The sequence below is a fragment of the Boleophthalmus pectinirostris genome, unplaced genomic scaffold, assembly GCF_026225935.1.
Source record: "Boleophthalmus pectinirostris isolate CB_2022bp ecotype Guang Dong unplaced genomic scaffold, ASM2622593v1 HiC_scaffold_12, whole genome shotgun sequence".
NCBI lineage: Eukaryota > Metazoa > Chordata > Actinopteri > Gobiiformes > Gobiidae > Boleophthalmus > Boleophthalmus pectinirostris.
This window is the reverse complement of record NW_026571018.1, coordinates 22717740-22734529: the sequence shown is the minus strand read 5'-3', so window position 1 is coordinate 22734529 and position 16790 is coordinate 22717740. Positions and strand designations below refer to the sequence as shown.

The 16790-nt window shown below is 38.2% G+C and overlaps 3 protein-coding genes across 3 annotated transcripts in view; 1 reads left to right on the top strand and 2 right to left on the bottom strand.

The window, feature by feature from the left end:
* Positions 1-329, top strand: part of LOC110168136 (lysophosphatidic acid receptor 6-like) — a 1645-nt gene extending 1316 nt beyond the window's left edge. The window contains exon 1 of the mRNA XM_020933547.2: positions 1-329. This exon is cut by the window's left edge and continues 1316 nt beyond it. Within this exon, the coding sequence (XP_020789206.2) occupies positions 1-164 (164 nt within the window). The 3' untranslated portion in view covers positions 165-329.
* rb1 (retinoblastoma 1) overlaps positions 1-7058 on the bottom strand; it is a 14016-nt gene extending 6958 nt beyond the window's left edge. The window contains exons 1-17 of the mRNA XM_020933546.2: positions 6807-7058; positions 6332-6452; positions 6147-6250; positions 5824-5958; positions 5705-5743; positions 5576-5625; positions 5339-5449; positions 5035-5177; positions 4876-4953; positions 4479-4588; positions 4331-4408; positions 4155-4242; positions 3951-4067; positions 3821-3877; positions 3714-3745; positions 3557-3633; positions 3259-3467 (exon numbers count right to left, since the gene is read on the bottom strand). Of these exons, the coding sequence (XP_020789205.2) occupies positions 3259-3467; positions 3557-3633; positions 3714-3745; positions 3821-3877; positions 3951-4067; positions 4155-4242; positions 4331-4408; positions 4479-4588; positions 4876-4953; positions 5035-5177; positions 5339-5449; positions 5576-5625; positions 5705-5743; positions 5824-5958; positions 6147-6250; positions 6332-6452; positions 6807-6916 (1659 nt within the window). The 5' untranslated portion in view covers positions 6917-7058. The remainder of the gene's footprint in view (positions 1-3258; positions 3468-3556; positions 3634-3713; positions 3746-3820; positions 3878-3950; positions 4068-4154; positions 4243-4330; positions 4409-4478; positions 4589-4875; positions 4954-5034; positions 5178-5338; positions 5450-5575; positions 5626-5704; positions 5744-5823; positions 5959-6146; positions 6251-6331; positions 6453-6806) is intronic.
* Positions 7059-7512: 454 nt separating this feature from the next.
* On the bottom strand, positions 7513-16500 carry slc6a7 (solute carrier family 6 member 7). Its single transcript, XM_020933572.2, has 15 exons — positions 16064-16500; positions 15491-15903; positions 14593-14830; positions 14132-14263; positions 13390-13594; positions 12321-12459; positions 12104-12238; positions 11384-11487; positions 11011-11135; positions 10469-10581; positions 10259-10396; positions 10072-10171; positions 9798-9916; positions 9224-9397; positions 7513-8822 (listed from the first exon to the last, which is right to left on the bottom strand). Exons 2-15 carry the CDS (start codon positions 15536-15538, stop codon positions 8652-8654), a joined length of 1941 nt encoding a protein of 646 aa, XP_020789231.1. The 5' UTR covers positions 15539-15903; positions 16064-16500; the 3' UTR covers positions 7513-8651.
* Between the last annotated feature and the right edge of the window lie 290 nt (positions 16501-16790).

Here is a 16790-nt window from a genome sequence, read left to right as displayed (position 1 = left end):
AACGCAAGTCCACCAGATGGCAAAATGGGACCAAGTTTTTCGACAGACTGCAGTTAGACAGCTCCAGGAACAGTCCCATCACATCCCCTAAAACTCTCACTCTAAGAACAGCTCTATCAAAACTAAATGACGAGTCTGCAAATAATTCAGACAAAGACATTTAGGGATAATGAAGGGTGCCAACCCATAAGCCACACTTTGAACTCTTAATAATGTAATATTGTTATCTGACCTTTTGTTGTGATTCATTGTAATGTAATGTAATGTTATAGTTGATGCCCTGTGTGTGAGTTTGACTATGATCCAGTATTAAATTAGTTTAAAATGTATTGTAGCTTTTGTGTGTGTTGTTTGCAGAATTGAAAAGTTTTTTTTTATTTTTTTTTATTGTAAGCACTTTGTAGTCTAACATAAAGGTTATATTTTGTTTAATAAAATAACTTATTTACAGTTCAATAGCTTAGAAGTTCCAACTGATTCTGATAAAGCCTTCCCACAGAAGGGCAGCCAGACTACAGAGTTATGTGCTACAAGACTGAGCGCTACTACATTCCTGTGGAGGCTGTAGCCTGAGGGTCCTCACTGACATGAGCAGATTCATCATCAAGTAAAACAGAAAATTGTGAAACAAAGAGACCTGCAATGACATGTCTCACCACAGGATAGAACCATAACAGAGCTAACTTTACAAACTCAGTCCAGCAAATTGGCACATGTGCAGGCAAAAGAACCAGCGTTTGTTTTCTGAAATTATATAGGATTGCTCTGAAAAGTAATCATTTCATAATGTAATGTACAGTCCATTTGTATTGCAACAAATACTGACAGTTTTCCATTATAACACTGTTGTGACAAATGAGCATGTCATTAAAAGATTGTCATAAATAATAATATAAATTTTCAATGTTTTATTTTTTTTGTTACTTAATGGTGTTAAAAATCACATTTCATATCACATAACACACTTCAAACTCTACAGGAACTTTCACACACTGTCACTGACGCTTTCATAGATGTTGTTTCCAAACTTTGAGAGGACTTGCATTAATTTCCTAGACTGACCCCAACTTTGCCCATAATTGCTTCTCGCCTAACCTAAACCCTAAACTCACCCATCACTAATATATCTATAAATCAACTTTAAATCAAGTCACTGACCTAAAAAGTGTAGGATGTACCTCATGTGGCCCTATTTTTGCCTCCACAAGAGTGAGTGCCTTCATTAAAAGACTGTACAGACTTCAGTTCCCACAAATTAGTGCAGGAGTCTACAGCCCAACTGGACTGGAATTCTTGACCCTCTGCTACTTTACTCATGAAATATAGTCAGTCAGTGGTAAAGATAATTTTATTTGTATTCTGTTAATACCCGCCCAAACCCAGATTAAAATGGTCTTAATAAAGAACACAGAAACATGAAGGGGGGCAGTCAGTGTGTCTTCATACACCTTTTGGCAGAAGAGAGTTTAGAATAGCGAGATGGACAATATGTAACAGAATGACCGGGTGGGAGGGGACAACTCGGAGCACCTGTTCGTCTCCTGTGACTCTTTCAGTTCTTGGCTGCTCTCCTGATGTTACAGCCTGAGGTGAGTCATGAGATTAATACTATAGTGATTCATGTTTTTCTACAAAACTGAAATAGTAAAATCTACTTTATGATGAGGGTTCTCTCAAATATTATACAGATAAAAAAAACAAAAAAAAAAACAACTGACTTTTATAACATAAAATTATTCCGCATCGGTGTCATATTTTTGGTGCAATGTTTAATGTTTTCTTTTTTTCAACTAAATCTAAAACTGACCAAATTTTTCTTAAATTAATGCTTAAATTTAATCTCCACGTTAATTTAATTAACAGTGATGTTTACCAGTTTTATGGAAACATTTGAGCTTTTGTAGGCAGCCTGTGATTGTCCGGTGCAACAAATATTCATTTAGCTCATTGCCCTTTATTAGTTGATTTATGTCTCCTCGACATATAGACTCAAGTTTTATAGCTCATGAAATTCTTATTTGCCGCAGGTGTAACTGTTGTGACAGAGGCAACTCAACTCCACTGAACTCATTTCCTGTGGTAGTGTGTAGTACCGTGGTAACATCAGGTCCGTATTATAAATATGAACCAGGGGAACATGAGTTTAGAGCCACTCAAACCCTATGCCCCTCAGTTCAACTGCACGGTGAACACAGCCTACCGCTTCATCTTCTATCAAGTGTCCTACAGCATCATTTTCCTGGTCGGATTGATGACCAACACTCTGGCTTTAAGAAGATTGTGTCAGCGATCTCATAACAAACTCAACAGCACAGCCATCTACATAATCAGCTTATCTGTAGCAGACATGTTTTTTCTTCTGTCTTTTCCTCTGAGAATCTACTACTACCATCAAAATGCACAGTCCCTTTCAATCAGGGGCCAATGGACTCCTGGGGCCGCCTACTGCCAGCTCACCTTCACCCTCAAATACATCAGTCTGTATGGGAGTATATTCTTCCTGGTGTGCATTGCCGTGGACCGTTACTTCGCAGTGGTCCACCCCCTGAGCTCGTCAGTGCAGCGAAAGAGAGTGGCACAGCTGCTGAGCTCAGTGCTGTGGAGCCTGGTTTTAGGACTCAGCCTGGGCCTGCTGTTCCTGCGCTCTGCTGCCTCTCACCAACACGAACCCTGTTTACTCGACCCCCGGTCTGCGCAGCATAGCACCATCATCCTGGTGGCTCTGGGGCTGGTGCAGGGGAGCTTTGTGCTGCCCACAGCACTCCTGCTCTTCAGCTACTGCAGAGTTTTGGCAGTGCTGCGTCAGCCACGCCACCACTCCCAGAGTCTGCGCCGTAAGCACACGCTCACCATCATCTACTGGGTCCTGGGTGTGTTTCTGATTTGTTTTGTCCCGTATCATATCAACCTGTTGGGCTACACACTTACTCATGTTGGACTGCTGCCCAGCTGTGCCCTGGCCAAAGTAACTAAAGCTCTGCACCCAGTGGTGCTTTCAGTTGCCAGCTCAAACTGCTGCTTAAATCCTCTCATCTATTATTTCTCTCGGAGACTGGTGCACCGAGAACCATCACCTGGAGGCAGCAAGTGACCCACAACACCGCAACAATCAATTGGACTCTAGTAATTTGGTTCAGTAAAAACTACTAATTAGGGATTTTTTTTACTAAACCATCCAATCACTCTTTACTTGTTGGGTTAAATACCCGTTTTTGTTGTTCACATAAATAAAATAGATAATGAAATGACAGTACTGACCGGAAGCCATGCAATCTTCTCCATGATGAGGTTTTCACAGGTCTCCAGGTGTTTGACGATATCTTTGCTCAGAGAGGGCTCGGCTTTGATGAAACTCTCAATCACTTTGTAAAAGTCAAAAGCTGCAAGTTCAAAGACGTCGAGGATCCAGGGGAAGCACAGGTTGCTTTCAGATGACTCACCACTTCCTCCAGATTTAAAACTGCTCTCTAATCAATGACATATCAAACAATAATATCAAGACTACAACAGCAGGCTTAAACATTGTGTATATACTAGTATCAAAAACATTACCCACCTCCATATGTCGCCATGACAACTTCCAGTGCACAGGCCAGGAGAGATGTATGAAATTTTGAATCATTAAGTAATTTACTGTGAGAAAAATAACATGAATACATAAATACAACCCTTAAAATGATTGGTTATTATTTATAATGTGCCAAAAAGCATACCTGAAATTCTGCACGGAGAGTCTTTCCTCTTCCTAAATATTAAAAGTATTGTATGGTTTAAAGAAAAGGTACTTTTAAAATGTTTAAATTTTTTAAACCATTCTTACCGATTTCAGCATCGCCTCCATCACTTTATAATACAGCCTGACGCCAAGGGTGTATCTCTAATGAAAAAAACAATCTTTAAGTCAAAATATCCATGCACTGTAAAATGTCAATGAACCATCATTATATTACTTGTTTCCCAGTAGAAATGAGGCGTGGACCAACAGCCTGGCAGAATCTTTGGCTGAAGGTTTGCCCAAGAATTTCCAGTCTTTTCAGCACATTTTGTGTGGGGTCAACAGTACAATTCTGAACAGAAAAACTTAAAGTTAATTTAACTGTAAATTAGCCCCAGCTATATTTACATTGTTGTTACAAAGTATGTTACAAACATACTTTAAAATATATGTTCAGATTTGTAGAGGGCTTATCTCCATTGGAGACCAGATCACCTCGGAGTTGTTGAATAGACGTCATAGCCGCCCTGAGTATAAAAACAGATCAATTCAATCAATGAATCAAAAGCTTTTAAACAATGTGTTAATTTATATACGGGTGCTACTGAAACTGACCTGATTGGGGTTTGTGGAGGGACGCGGACAGCATCGTCTTCCTGCAAGTTTTTCTTTGGTGTTTTTTCCATTTGTGTTCTGTAATTAGAAAAAAAATTAAAAATCAAGTAAATTGCAACCACTACATTCAAGACAAAGATTAAATTACATTTCAGTTTTAGGAGCAAAGATGGTCTCGTCTCCATCGAAAAACAGTCGGGCATCGAAGTCCCTCTCCTTGAGGTAGTGCTCCTCATACTGCTGATTCAGAATGTTAACCTGATAAATAAAAAAACAATATATGTTGCAATTAATTAGTTTCTAGTTTAGTGCATCTGGAGTTTATGGTAACAGTAGCATCCAGTCATAGCCATTATATTACTAGTCAATACACACCCTAACGCAGTACACATTTTTCTGACACCATGGATATCATATTCGACACACCAACCTGTACTTAACAGGAAGCAGCTGTACAAGCTTTACAAGCCTTTTCTGAGAGAGGAAGAAAAAGGATGGGATGGGGGAGGGACCGTATAACAGCAGTGTAGATTAGTGGAAATTACCTGAGGTAAATCTATAGATTTTGACAGATGCAATGACTCCAAGAAGGCAGTGAAGCTTGTCTGATACACGTTCTTCACCTGTAACAGTGTGCAAAACGTGAAACTATTGTACTATAAAGAAATATGACTGGTGTAAAATAAAAGAGTCCACAGCCAGACCTCTTCAGCATTGCATTCATTCTCTTTGCTTAAAGTGTCCAGCAGCTGCACATCCAGCTCCGGTTCAGGAGGTCGTGCTTTGGTTTTGTTTTGGCTTCGACGAGATGTTCGTGTTGGAGGACTCTGGACTGTGATGGCTGATTCTGTGAGAATAAATGTGTATCGTAACTACTTAAAATATTAGCTTTAAACCTAATTCCAAGTCAGTATTTTGACTTATTTGGATGTAATAGTTTTAGCAATACTTTTACACTTTGAATTGAGAATTTTGCATAAAGATTCTTAGCCACAAGATGAAGCTTACTGTAAAGAGGCTGCAAAAGGTCGGCAGGACAACGCTTAATAAAATATTCCATTGCACAAAGAAGCAACTGGAAAGATATGACCAAGTCGTCCTCCATCTGCAAAGCCTTTCCTATCAACAGAACAAGTGTAACTTTATACAAGTAATATCATAACAAAATAATGGAATACTGGAATACTGCTCAGAAAAAGTGAGAGAGGACTTGTGTGCAGTTTGTATTTTTTAACAGATTTGTACCTTTGGCCAAGAGAAACAGTGTCCAGCAGTTTCGTGCCAGCTCTCGATTTCTAAAGAATAAAAATAGGTTCATTTAGATAAATATTTAACGAAATCAGTGCAATATTTACTAAATATATATCAACTTACCCATCATTCAAGCCCAAAACAAATATGTTCTTACATGTTCTGAAACAAGACATTGAACTTTTAAGATCTTAAGTCACACCACAAATCAGACTGAACAGCAAATATTAAAGTCTTCTTACTTTTCAAACCTCTGGTAAAGAGCCAGTGTCACATCGTACTTCTTCTCCAGTCTCATTACAGCTGCATTAACTTTTGTACTGATAGTATCCAGATTCACATCAAGTTTTCTCACAAAACCGAGAAACCCTTTGACACTGTAGAGAAGAAGACATACAGCATGAAATTCACAAAAGTACTAGTTGCTTTATATAATTGTCTGATACCTCAGTCAAAACACAGAAACATATTTGCACATCTTTGTAAGACTGCTATTGGCATACTCCCAAAAAATATTGAGATATTAATTTTTGTCAGTATCAACAACTCCTAGTTATGACCTTACTTCATATTGATAGCCTTGAGAAGCTGGGTTAAGGTAAAACATGTTGCGTCAAGATCTGTCACAGTCACAAAAAGACAAGCTCCCCAAAGCTTTGCACGGCCCTCCTAGAAGAATTGGAGTACAGGAAATTTTAAGTGAACAAAACAAGAGCATACATAGGACATAGATTAGAATAATACACATACCACTTCTTCAGTCACTGTTTCCTGGATAGTTTTGCAGAGTTTCCAGGTCTGCTCACACACCAGGTCTGACACATGAAGGTTCTTGCAGAAGATGACGAACTCTGTGTCTTTATCCCTGTGTCTGGAGATGGAAAGGTCAGAGTGGTGAGATACAGCGACCCCTCACAACAATGAAGCGCTTTGTTATCATGGTAGAAACGTGTTGTTATTCTATTAAACGGGTATTACGCCTCATAACAAGTGTTTTAGAGGTGCAAGTCCGTGTCCATTATCTGTACTTATAGTTAGTAGAAACTTTTAAAGAACATTGCATTAACTTTTTGCAAGCAGAAAGACTATAATGGCGACTTAGCAAGAGTGTGAAATAAGAGTAAATTAGGCATTGATCCTGGCCCATCGAGGTAGTTAGCCAGCATAAAATTCAACATAGATACACGTAACACGCACACAAATAATGTCTCAACCTGTGACTTACTTTTTCAGTGATAAAACTGGGCTTTCCTTCTTGTCCGATTGAGATCCAGCTTCAGCGCCGGGCTTGATGAGGTCTTTCTGTGTACCAGAGTTGCGCTTTTTGGGTGGCATCGTCAAAAAATACGTTCTTTAATCGTAAACAGATGAAATATTGCAACAAACCCGTAAAAATAAGGCGATAACAAGGTGTAAAGCACAATACACGAGTTCTATGGAAACAATACAACAAACTCCAGCTTCCCCTTCCTCAAGCCGTGCGTGAGGGGCGTTTGTTTTGTGTCACGGGGTTCGCAGTTGTATTTATACATTTTAAAACATATCAGGATTAAACTAAACTAGCATTTTATTCATTGATTTAACTCGTTATTTGGTTATCAAAGTTGATTTAAAGCAATGTATTATGCAAAAAGGGATTAAAATTATCTACTCTTTGTAATTTACCATACCGCGTGACTACAGGTTACTGCAATCTCGAAAACGAGCCAACCCAAACTCGCTACAAGAAAACGCGGGAAAATGTAGACGCAATATCCGCTCACGTATAGACGCCGCACTACTCGAGTAGCTGTTTTGTTTTATATTCATATTATTTTTATTATTGCTTATTTAAGCAGTAATCTGTAATTGTGTATGTACATTATTATAGATGAAATTAAATTAATTTTATGTAATAATAGCTGATCATTTCAACTAGGTAAATGCAGTGATGATGTCCAGTGACACTTTTATTTTTTTTTCAAATTAAAACAACAAAATCAAAGCAAGATAGCATAGAGAATATTATTGACAATCTCAGATTTTACTTTATAATATTAAATAAACTTCTATCATGTACATAAGCAGCATGTCGACTGTGCAACATGGCACATTTTTCATTTTAATGTAAGAAAATAAACTTTTGAGTAATAACAATTTTTACAATACTAAGCCACTATTCCATTTACAATTGTTTACAAAGAACATGAAAGAGACCAGCTATTCCCTCTTGTTCCAAATGTATGCAAACAAGTAAACAGTCTCTGTAGATCAAAATATCAAAACATTTAAAATAAAATAACTACTTGAAATGTAGACAGTTCAATGCCCATCACACAATTAAAACATCTGAATAACAAGCATCTAGAGTTTGGCAACATATTTCTTTCTTTAATTTATGATCTTTTCATTTAAAATTATAATTTACAGTAAAAACAGTTTTGCAAAATAAGAATTTAAAAACACCACCAGTTTAGCTTGTTTTAACAGAACGTTGTCGCAGAACAATGATTGAGTTGGAAGTCTGGAAATTCAAGTGATATTTTTTCATAAACATGATCACTTTTTTAAAGGTGCATTGTGTAACTTTTCTAGTGGACCATGCGCCACCTCCTTAACGCTTTACCTACAATGTTGCTCAGTTTGATATATTTGTCATATTTATTTAATTACAGGCATTGTTATTGCAAGAAAAGTACAATGAAAAATTATTAATGTGAGTGGACTTCCTTTATGGAGACAGAGACGTTTAATGCTATGATGTGGAACATTCCAGGTAAAGCAATAAAATATGCCTCCAGACAAGATGGTAGCAGTCTCCCAGTTACATAGCGCAACTTTAACAAAAAAACTTTCAACAATAAATTACTTATTGACACTGGCAATGTTAATAAATTATAGAGTCCATATCATCCATATCTTAAAACAAAAATATCTTCAGTGCTGAAGATTGTCCTGACGGTAAACAACAGTTTGATTTAATAAATCCAGGAGCACTCCAGGACAGTTCTTACAGATATAGCTTTCAGAGTCAAGTTGTGCAATTGTAATAGTTTCTCCTTAAGTAGTTCATTCCCTGTTCTCCAACAGATCACGCGTGGCTCCCCACCTCCCAGGTCATGGCGGTGAAGTCCATATCCGTGAGCGTCACTGTAAACGGAGCCTCCACTCTCTCCGGCTCCACCCGCTCCTCCACCCGCCCGGTGCTGTTCAAATTGTTCACCCTCCAGGAGTTTAGAGGTCGAATAGATTTTTGAAAACGCTGTAACAAGAAACCATAGCATAGTCAATAAAACCCTAATCATATTGAGTATTAGTGCAACTGACAATTATAGTAGTCAAGTACTCAGTGATTATTTTTTCCATTAGTAAACTAGACATCAAACAATTATTTTTATTGTAGACTGATACTTTAGAGACATTTTAAAATCAAATAAAAGGTGCAAATATGATGGACAAAGGCTTCTAGACAAAGAAGTGCATTATCGATGAAAATCTAAATTATAGTCCACTAGTCACAATTAGCTAATTAATTATTGCCGCCCTAATATTAAGCACATTAGTTAATCTTGTCATGTGTAAAATGAGGATGGGACACAACAAAAAAAGTCCAGTGTGTAAGAAGACCTAACAAGGACAGAATGAAAAAGAGGTGATACTGACGTCTTTCAGCGTCCCAGTTTCTTTGCAGATGGCGACAATGCCCCAAATGAGGATCTGTAGACAGCAGACTGTTGCCATGCACACGCCGAGCGCTTTACCCCACATGGGATACTTATAGGACCCGTACATAAGAGGTGTGTTGTACATTTCAATGAAGATGAAAGTCAGGATGAACTATGTAAAGAGAAAGACAATGAGCAACGTGCAATGTAAAGCCAGTGACAAAGGCACATTTGAATTATTTACACCGAGTTTCAGTTCAACAGCGGCTACTTATCATAGAAACCATTTTACTGACTTTCCTATAAAGTATCTGCATTTTTAAACAGCACCAGAGTTCATGATGCGCTAGATCAAGTTACTCTTACAGCGAGTGTAGAAATACGATACAATGCAGGGAACATTTTAAAGGAAGTATAAGTATAGTATTACTTATTTTTCCCTGAGGATTAATAAAGTTAAATTAAACTTGGTTAACATGTGTTCAAAACTACTGCATATGTCCGGGTTGAAAATTAAGCCTCAAGATGCTAACCTACATAAATAAAAAAATAATAATAAAAAATGTGTTCACCATTAAAAGAAACGGAGTGAAGAAAACCCAGCATCCTTTGAAGTAAAGCAAAACTTTGGAGCACCACGGAGGGCAGTGACGGATCATATCTATGATGTCCTGACAAAACTGGTTCACTCCTATTAACACATAAGACAGTTCATACCAGTAAGAAAAAACAAAACAAACAAACAAACAAACAAACAAAAAAACCTGATAAGCAAGTAAGCAAGTAGTCCAACAAAACGTGAAGACAAAGATGAAGTGAATGCAGTAGAGGCTGTGGGTGTTATACCATAGAAAAAGGAGATGCCAAGGCACATGAAGAGGGTGATTATGATGAGGCCAAAACTGGTGCTGAATGAGTCAATGAGGGTGAACCAGTAAATGCCCCCCTATGAACACATGGGACTGACATGTGAGTGTAACAGCACATGGATTAATAATAAACATATGTAAAGTGAATAATGCAGGTCACTTACATTAGTGACCAGCAGGAGGCCCATAAGGTAGAAGGCAAAACAGAGTACGCCCAGGAACAACGACTTGTGCAGCGCATTTTGCCTGAGCTGTGGAAACTCATCCAGCACTGCTGTGGTGATGCCCTCCATGTTGCCAAACTGAGGATAACAAAGCATGGCATTATTACAGTGAGAGGGCCTCATGCATCATTGTGTGTGTGAGGGGCTTACCAGAGTATCAACTCCCAGCATAAACAGCATGAGGAAGAATAGGATGGACCAGAATACGGACCCTGGCAGCAGAGCAAGGGCTTCTGGGTAAGCAACAAATGCCAAACCTGGACCTATAGAAAACATGATGAAATATTTATTAATGAAACAGGACTGTGCAATTGATCAAATGGTCTACTAGCCAATCATGTACCACTAAAAGCATGTGATGTGGAGATTTTGGAGGGACTGATTCTGTAGTGCTTTGTTGAGACTGACTAACTGTCTCATCTATGTTCATGAACATTAATACTGAAAGACATATTTTTAAAAATCATGATCCATGGAAGAGTCGTGCAATATCAGTTTTGTTTGTATTTTGTACAATGACAATAAATCTAATCTAATCTAATAAAAATCTAAAAATCTTACTGCCCTACCCTAATATACATTTTTTTTTTATCACATAATATATCAAATGGGTCAGTTGCTCTAAAAATAATATACGCTTTCTGAATTTGATTAGATTTGTTTTATCAGCTTTAAAAGAAAATGCAAAGTACCTGTGTCAGCCACGTCTTTGACCGGCACTCCCTTCCTCCACGCCATGTGTCCCAGGATGGAGAAAATGGCAAACCCAGAAAAGAAGCTGGTCGCACAGTTCCCCACTGTGATAACTATAGTATCCCTGTAAGAAACATAATCTGAATACTTTGTACTTTTTAAAATAAGGCCTCAGTTAATTTCATTTATTTATTTGAATTAGGCAAGTGCATATTAAGTGTCAGTAAGCAGCTTGAACATAAATATGACAGAGTTAGTGTCCATGGTCCTAAGGCAGGTAAAAAAGGAAACATTTAATCAGACAACTAGGCACATTACAGGACATTAAACATTAATTCAAATAGATAACAGACACGTAAAGTAACAACATACCTGATCACATTGTTGTCAAACTTGTTATATGAGGCCATCGAGAGAAGCCCACCAACACCTATCCCCAGAGAGTAGAATATCTGTGAGGCTGCATCATTCCACACCTGCAGGGGGGGACACAGTTAACAATAACAAAAATAAAAGAAGCCATTGAAATAGCAGTAATTACAGAGGTTTGTACACTGTATTATCAGCAACCCACCACCAGTTAAACTGTTTGCAGAATTCTGATGGCCGTGTATGACAGGCGGATTAGTCAATAATTAAACACATTGTCTGCTCATATTAAAACAAACAAGGCTGTTCATATGTAACAGAAATATAAACAGTACTAAAAATATTGCAGACCTATGTAGAATGAATGGGAGAAGCAATGAATGCTGTGAATCAAGACATGAGAAAGGTTTGATTTGTACTGAATTGCAGATGACCGATAAGTTTGTTTCCTATGCAAGACTGAAGTATGCACAGCTCTGTCAGAGCCTGACAATACAGAACAGTCTGAAAGCCAGGCATACAACCAGTAGGTCATAACACATAATTATTTAATAATTTCTCAACAATGTATTATTATTATTTGTCCTTTTTTTTTTTATATATCCAACCTTTTCATTTCAGAAGTGTTTTTGTATGGAACTATTGCATTTTACAAATATTGTTTAGTTAGTACTTCTCAGTTTCTCATATATGTTGTAGTTTTTCATTTTAAGTGCCCAATACCTGTGCACTTCCTAACCGGGCCCAGTCTGGAGTGAGGTAGAAAGCAACGCCTTGCAGCGATCCTTCAAGTGTAGCCCCTCTGATGATTAGGACAATGAGCACAAAGTATGGGAAAGTGGCTGTTACATAGACCACCTGTGTTAAAGAACATAGATATACATTTCATAACACTAAATGTTGTATTATTTTATTATTTTATATTTGCTTTTTAATGTACCTTCCCAGAGCTGTGGATGCCCTTAAGCATGCACAGAAAGATGATGAACCAGGCAGCCAGTAGACAGAGAGCTAACTGCCATCGCACCGGGCCGGGGTCATGGAGCCCCTCACTGTACACTACCCCCAGAACACGCTCACTGAAACATACAGGACATTAACATATCAATGTCTCTGCAAATCAGGTACAAGAAATTAAACAAAGATGAAAGAGGGCTTGTGATCTAAAATTAGACACCGGTCTTCTTTACACGCACACTACAAATCTGATCATTATCTGATTTCAGATTATTCAAATGCCATGTAAATAGTTACATATGATGTGAGGATTTCTCTTTAAATGGTCGCATCTATGCAGGGGTAGACAAGGATGCAAAATTAAAATGAATTGTTCTTTGTTTTCCAAATACATCAGTTTCAAAAATCATTTGATTAACTTACTCACCAGGTGTTTTTCCGAGTCAGATTTCTCTTCTGCATGTAAACATGACATGTAAAATGAGGTTATCTAATTTTATTTATTTTATTTTAATGTTATATGATTTTACCACCATGAACAAAAGTTAAGTTAAAAAAGTTAAGATTGTGACCGATCTTACAATTCTGATTATCGTGAGCAGAAACAGCACAATTTTGACTAAACTGGAATAGGCAATGTGTTTTCTGGTAGAGGGTTCGCCACCTGCTTTTCTCCTTGGAGATGTTATTGTCTGAAATGTTTCACAGTATGACATTAAATAAGAATTAACATTATTTAAGGGTGCACATATAAGTATCAACACAAAAAGTGAGTCAAATTCACACAATAGCAAAAGAATCAAGTTAAAGTGTATATTTTAATTTAAAGCATGATTTATGAGACAACAGCTTTTTCTTTGTATCAGGCAAAAGGGTGTGAACTGTTAAGTCAATGTAAACAGAGAGTATTTGAACTAACAAAGACTATGACCCCAGTGAAAAAACAATGGCAAGTCAACAACATGCAAGATTTGTAGTGCAAATGTAAACAGATTTTATCATGATAAAATAAATTATAGACAAAATTTAAATAAACCATAAAACGTACTTACTTCCAGAAGATTTCGGTGGGGCTGAGTCTTTTGGTGGTATTCCCTTCTGTCTCATTTCCACAGAGCGCTGCATTGGCTACAGCATCACAGGACCAGGGCAGGGGGCTCTGAAATGAGCTCCCCAGGTAATAAAATGTCCATGCAATAATGACATTATAATAGAGAGACACAAGAGTAGACACGCACAGCATCCCAATGCCAATCCCTGAAAAGAGATAGCAACAGTCATGTCTAAGGTTTAAACACATCATTCTTCTAATGAACACAATAAGGGACATGTCAAAGGACATTCGACTAGCACAAATAACATGCCCTGTCGTTAGACCATCCAGCTAGGTAAAGATTTTCAAAGAAAGAGTAAAACAGCACCTATGCCTACATTACAATATGATTAAACATTTTGGAGGCCCGCAAAAAAAAAAGTCCTAGGGCCAGATGCCCAGAAAATGTCCAGGTCTATATTAAGACAAAATGTCTCTACACGATAAGATTAAAGTAATACATGTTACAAAACACATGACGTGGCAGTCATGAGTCAGTCAGTAAAGTTCCTGCAGTTGTTCAGGAATTTACTGGTGACAACACGGCTCATTAATGTCAATGGCGTACTTTTCCTTTTTTGTTGTTGCTGTTGTTACAGGTCTCTGCTCTAAATAGCTAGGCAGAATTCCACGATAATCCATTTGCTACTCTGTTTTGTTTATGAAGTTTTCATTTGTCATACACAAAAATACTTTAGTACCTTTTAGCAGAGGGCAACATTTCCACACAGTGATCGGGCCTGCTGCTCCATACTGGCCTAAACTCAGCTCCATGAGGAACAGTGGCACTCCAGTGACAAACAGCATAATAAAGTATGGGATGAGAAATACCCCTATGAACACCAGAAAACTAAAAAATTAGACTGCTAGGATTGTGAAAAATAGCAAAGAACAGCTTTTTCTATACATGTTAAGACAGTTTTAACAATGACATCTTCAGTGCAGTTATATTTATTTCTAGATATAGCATCATCTGGGCTATCAGATATGCACAGTGTAATCAAGAATGTCACAGTGTCTTCTTATGACTTTATAAACGGCTGCTGTCTTACCAAAAGCCACTGTGAATTCTCATATGAGTGTGAAATAAATCAGGACACACCCAAGAAAACAACACAGCATTTGATCATTCGAGTTTGTATGCATTATTTCAGAGACTTGCCTCCTCCATTGCGATAACATAGGTATGGGAATCTCCACACATTTGCAAGCCCAACACAGTATCCGATACAGGAGAGCAGGAACTCATATTTTCCACCCCACTGTTCCCTTGGGATGGTTGGGGGGAGCGCAGGTATAGGACTGGGGGCTCTGGAGTCCACTGGTGTCTGGAGTCCTGTTGTATGTGTTCCGTTAAGGCCATTCTGAGTAACAGCATGTCCGTTTTTATGTATTGAATTCTATAAAAGAAATTATTAACATTAGAGACTCTGCCAACACTGGTAATGCATCAAATCGCACAACTTCCTCTTCCTACCTAAACCTTACCATAGGATGTAATTTTAAGAAAAGAGGAAGCCAACATCATCTGTGACTCAAAACTTGGAAACAATAGCAATGATAAATACTTATATAATAATATAAAGGTGTCACAGATGTTACAATAAATCCAAGTTACAGCCTGTAATATACAAGACTGATACAAGATTGCATGAAAAGAAACTTTATTAAACCCGGCCAGATCATAGCAAAATGAAAAAAATAAAAATAAAAACTTCACAATAACAGAATAGGCAGGGACAATTATAAGCCTATAGAATACACTGCACATATCATGAATGTTCACTTGTTATGTAATGCCTTGAGAAAAGTTTGGGCAAACACATCTGGTTAATAACATTATCTCTACTGTATACAGTCAGGGCAGCTCCAGAAAGACCATGGAGCGATGCGGACAAACTGGTTTAACCACTAAGCCTTTTCGTCTTTATTTCACATCCCACCTGAAACCGGAAACAGGGAACTCTGTGATAAAGATTGCTTTTGCACGGTGAATAGACATTACAAACAAAGTGATACGGTGAAGAGGTTCAATAGCAGAGTTCACATCAAGTTCCTACCTGCGCAGCGGGGCTCCCGGGAGGTGCTTTGCCGCTTTCGTCCTGCATTTCCCCGCCAGGCACAGGTGAAGTTTTATTAATCTGCTAGTCGTAGTTTTGGCCACATTTCATTAGTTTAAAGTCCTCTCAAAACTATCGCCATGTTCCATAAGTTAGATCCTGGCCCCGGGCCTATTGTTGGCCGTTGTTACCGGCGGTGAAACTGGAGGCAGACATCAGCGATGATGCAGGAAGCGTCTGTGGGCGGCGAGATGTGAGAAGGCAGAGCAGAAGCGCGCAGGTGCAGCGGAGGTGAAGAGGAAGCACCGCCTCTTCCTCATCATGAAGGGCAGGCTTATCAATATCATGGACATCTATGGTCACTGGGCTGGCAACGGTGTACACTGCCACAGACTGACGAACTATGGATGGTGCTAAATTACAGCAGTGATTGAGAGGAGAAACACAAGAAAACACAAATAAGGCCATGGCATACATAAAGACACTGGCTGGTTCATTCACTTGGAATCAGAATGCCCCAAGCCTAATGCCGTGTGTTTGTTGAAATGACATGACCTCATGAAATGAAAATACCTCAGCTGTAAGTGCAAAACAGCGAGCATGCCGCATAATCTGATCCAACCACACTTCTCAGTTTGACTTCCTCTGATTCTGATGACACAGGTCTGACATCTAAATTTGCACAAGAAACATTATATACATACGCCAAAGGCAAAGAGACAGAATTTCAAATAGTATGTTTTTAATATCTTTGCTGTCCAGAAAATTCTGTGAAACACAAATATAGCAGGCAGTGTCATACCAGCAGTGAGACTTAATAGCTCAATCATGTGGATGTTAAGAGAGTTTCCTCCTCTTCACTGCACTTTACAAACCGTTTAATCCACATAAGCTTGTGTTGCTTCTTTAAATCCATCCAATCTGTTGAGTGCCTCTACTCAACAGTGGAACTCACTGCTCTGGGTCAATAAATATTGTTATTCAAGGTACCTACTTATTGAGATATACTGTATTCCTTAAAGGTAAGAATTTTACTGTCTTATTTGAAAGGCTATTTGGTTAAACTGGAAAGGATTTGTTCATTTTTTGGAATAGACTTGCAAAATGGAGCTTCAAAGTCAACTGAATGGGGAAAGCAGTGAATACTTTAGCAACAAAGAGTATGACACAAATAATGGAAACAATATTTTGGTCAGTGATTTTAAACTTTCGCCTCTGAGAACTGATGGAAATTCAAATCCCTACTGCAACTACTGGCTGCAGAGTCACAGCGGCTCTTATGCCATGGACGCCAGGATCA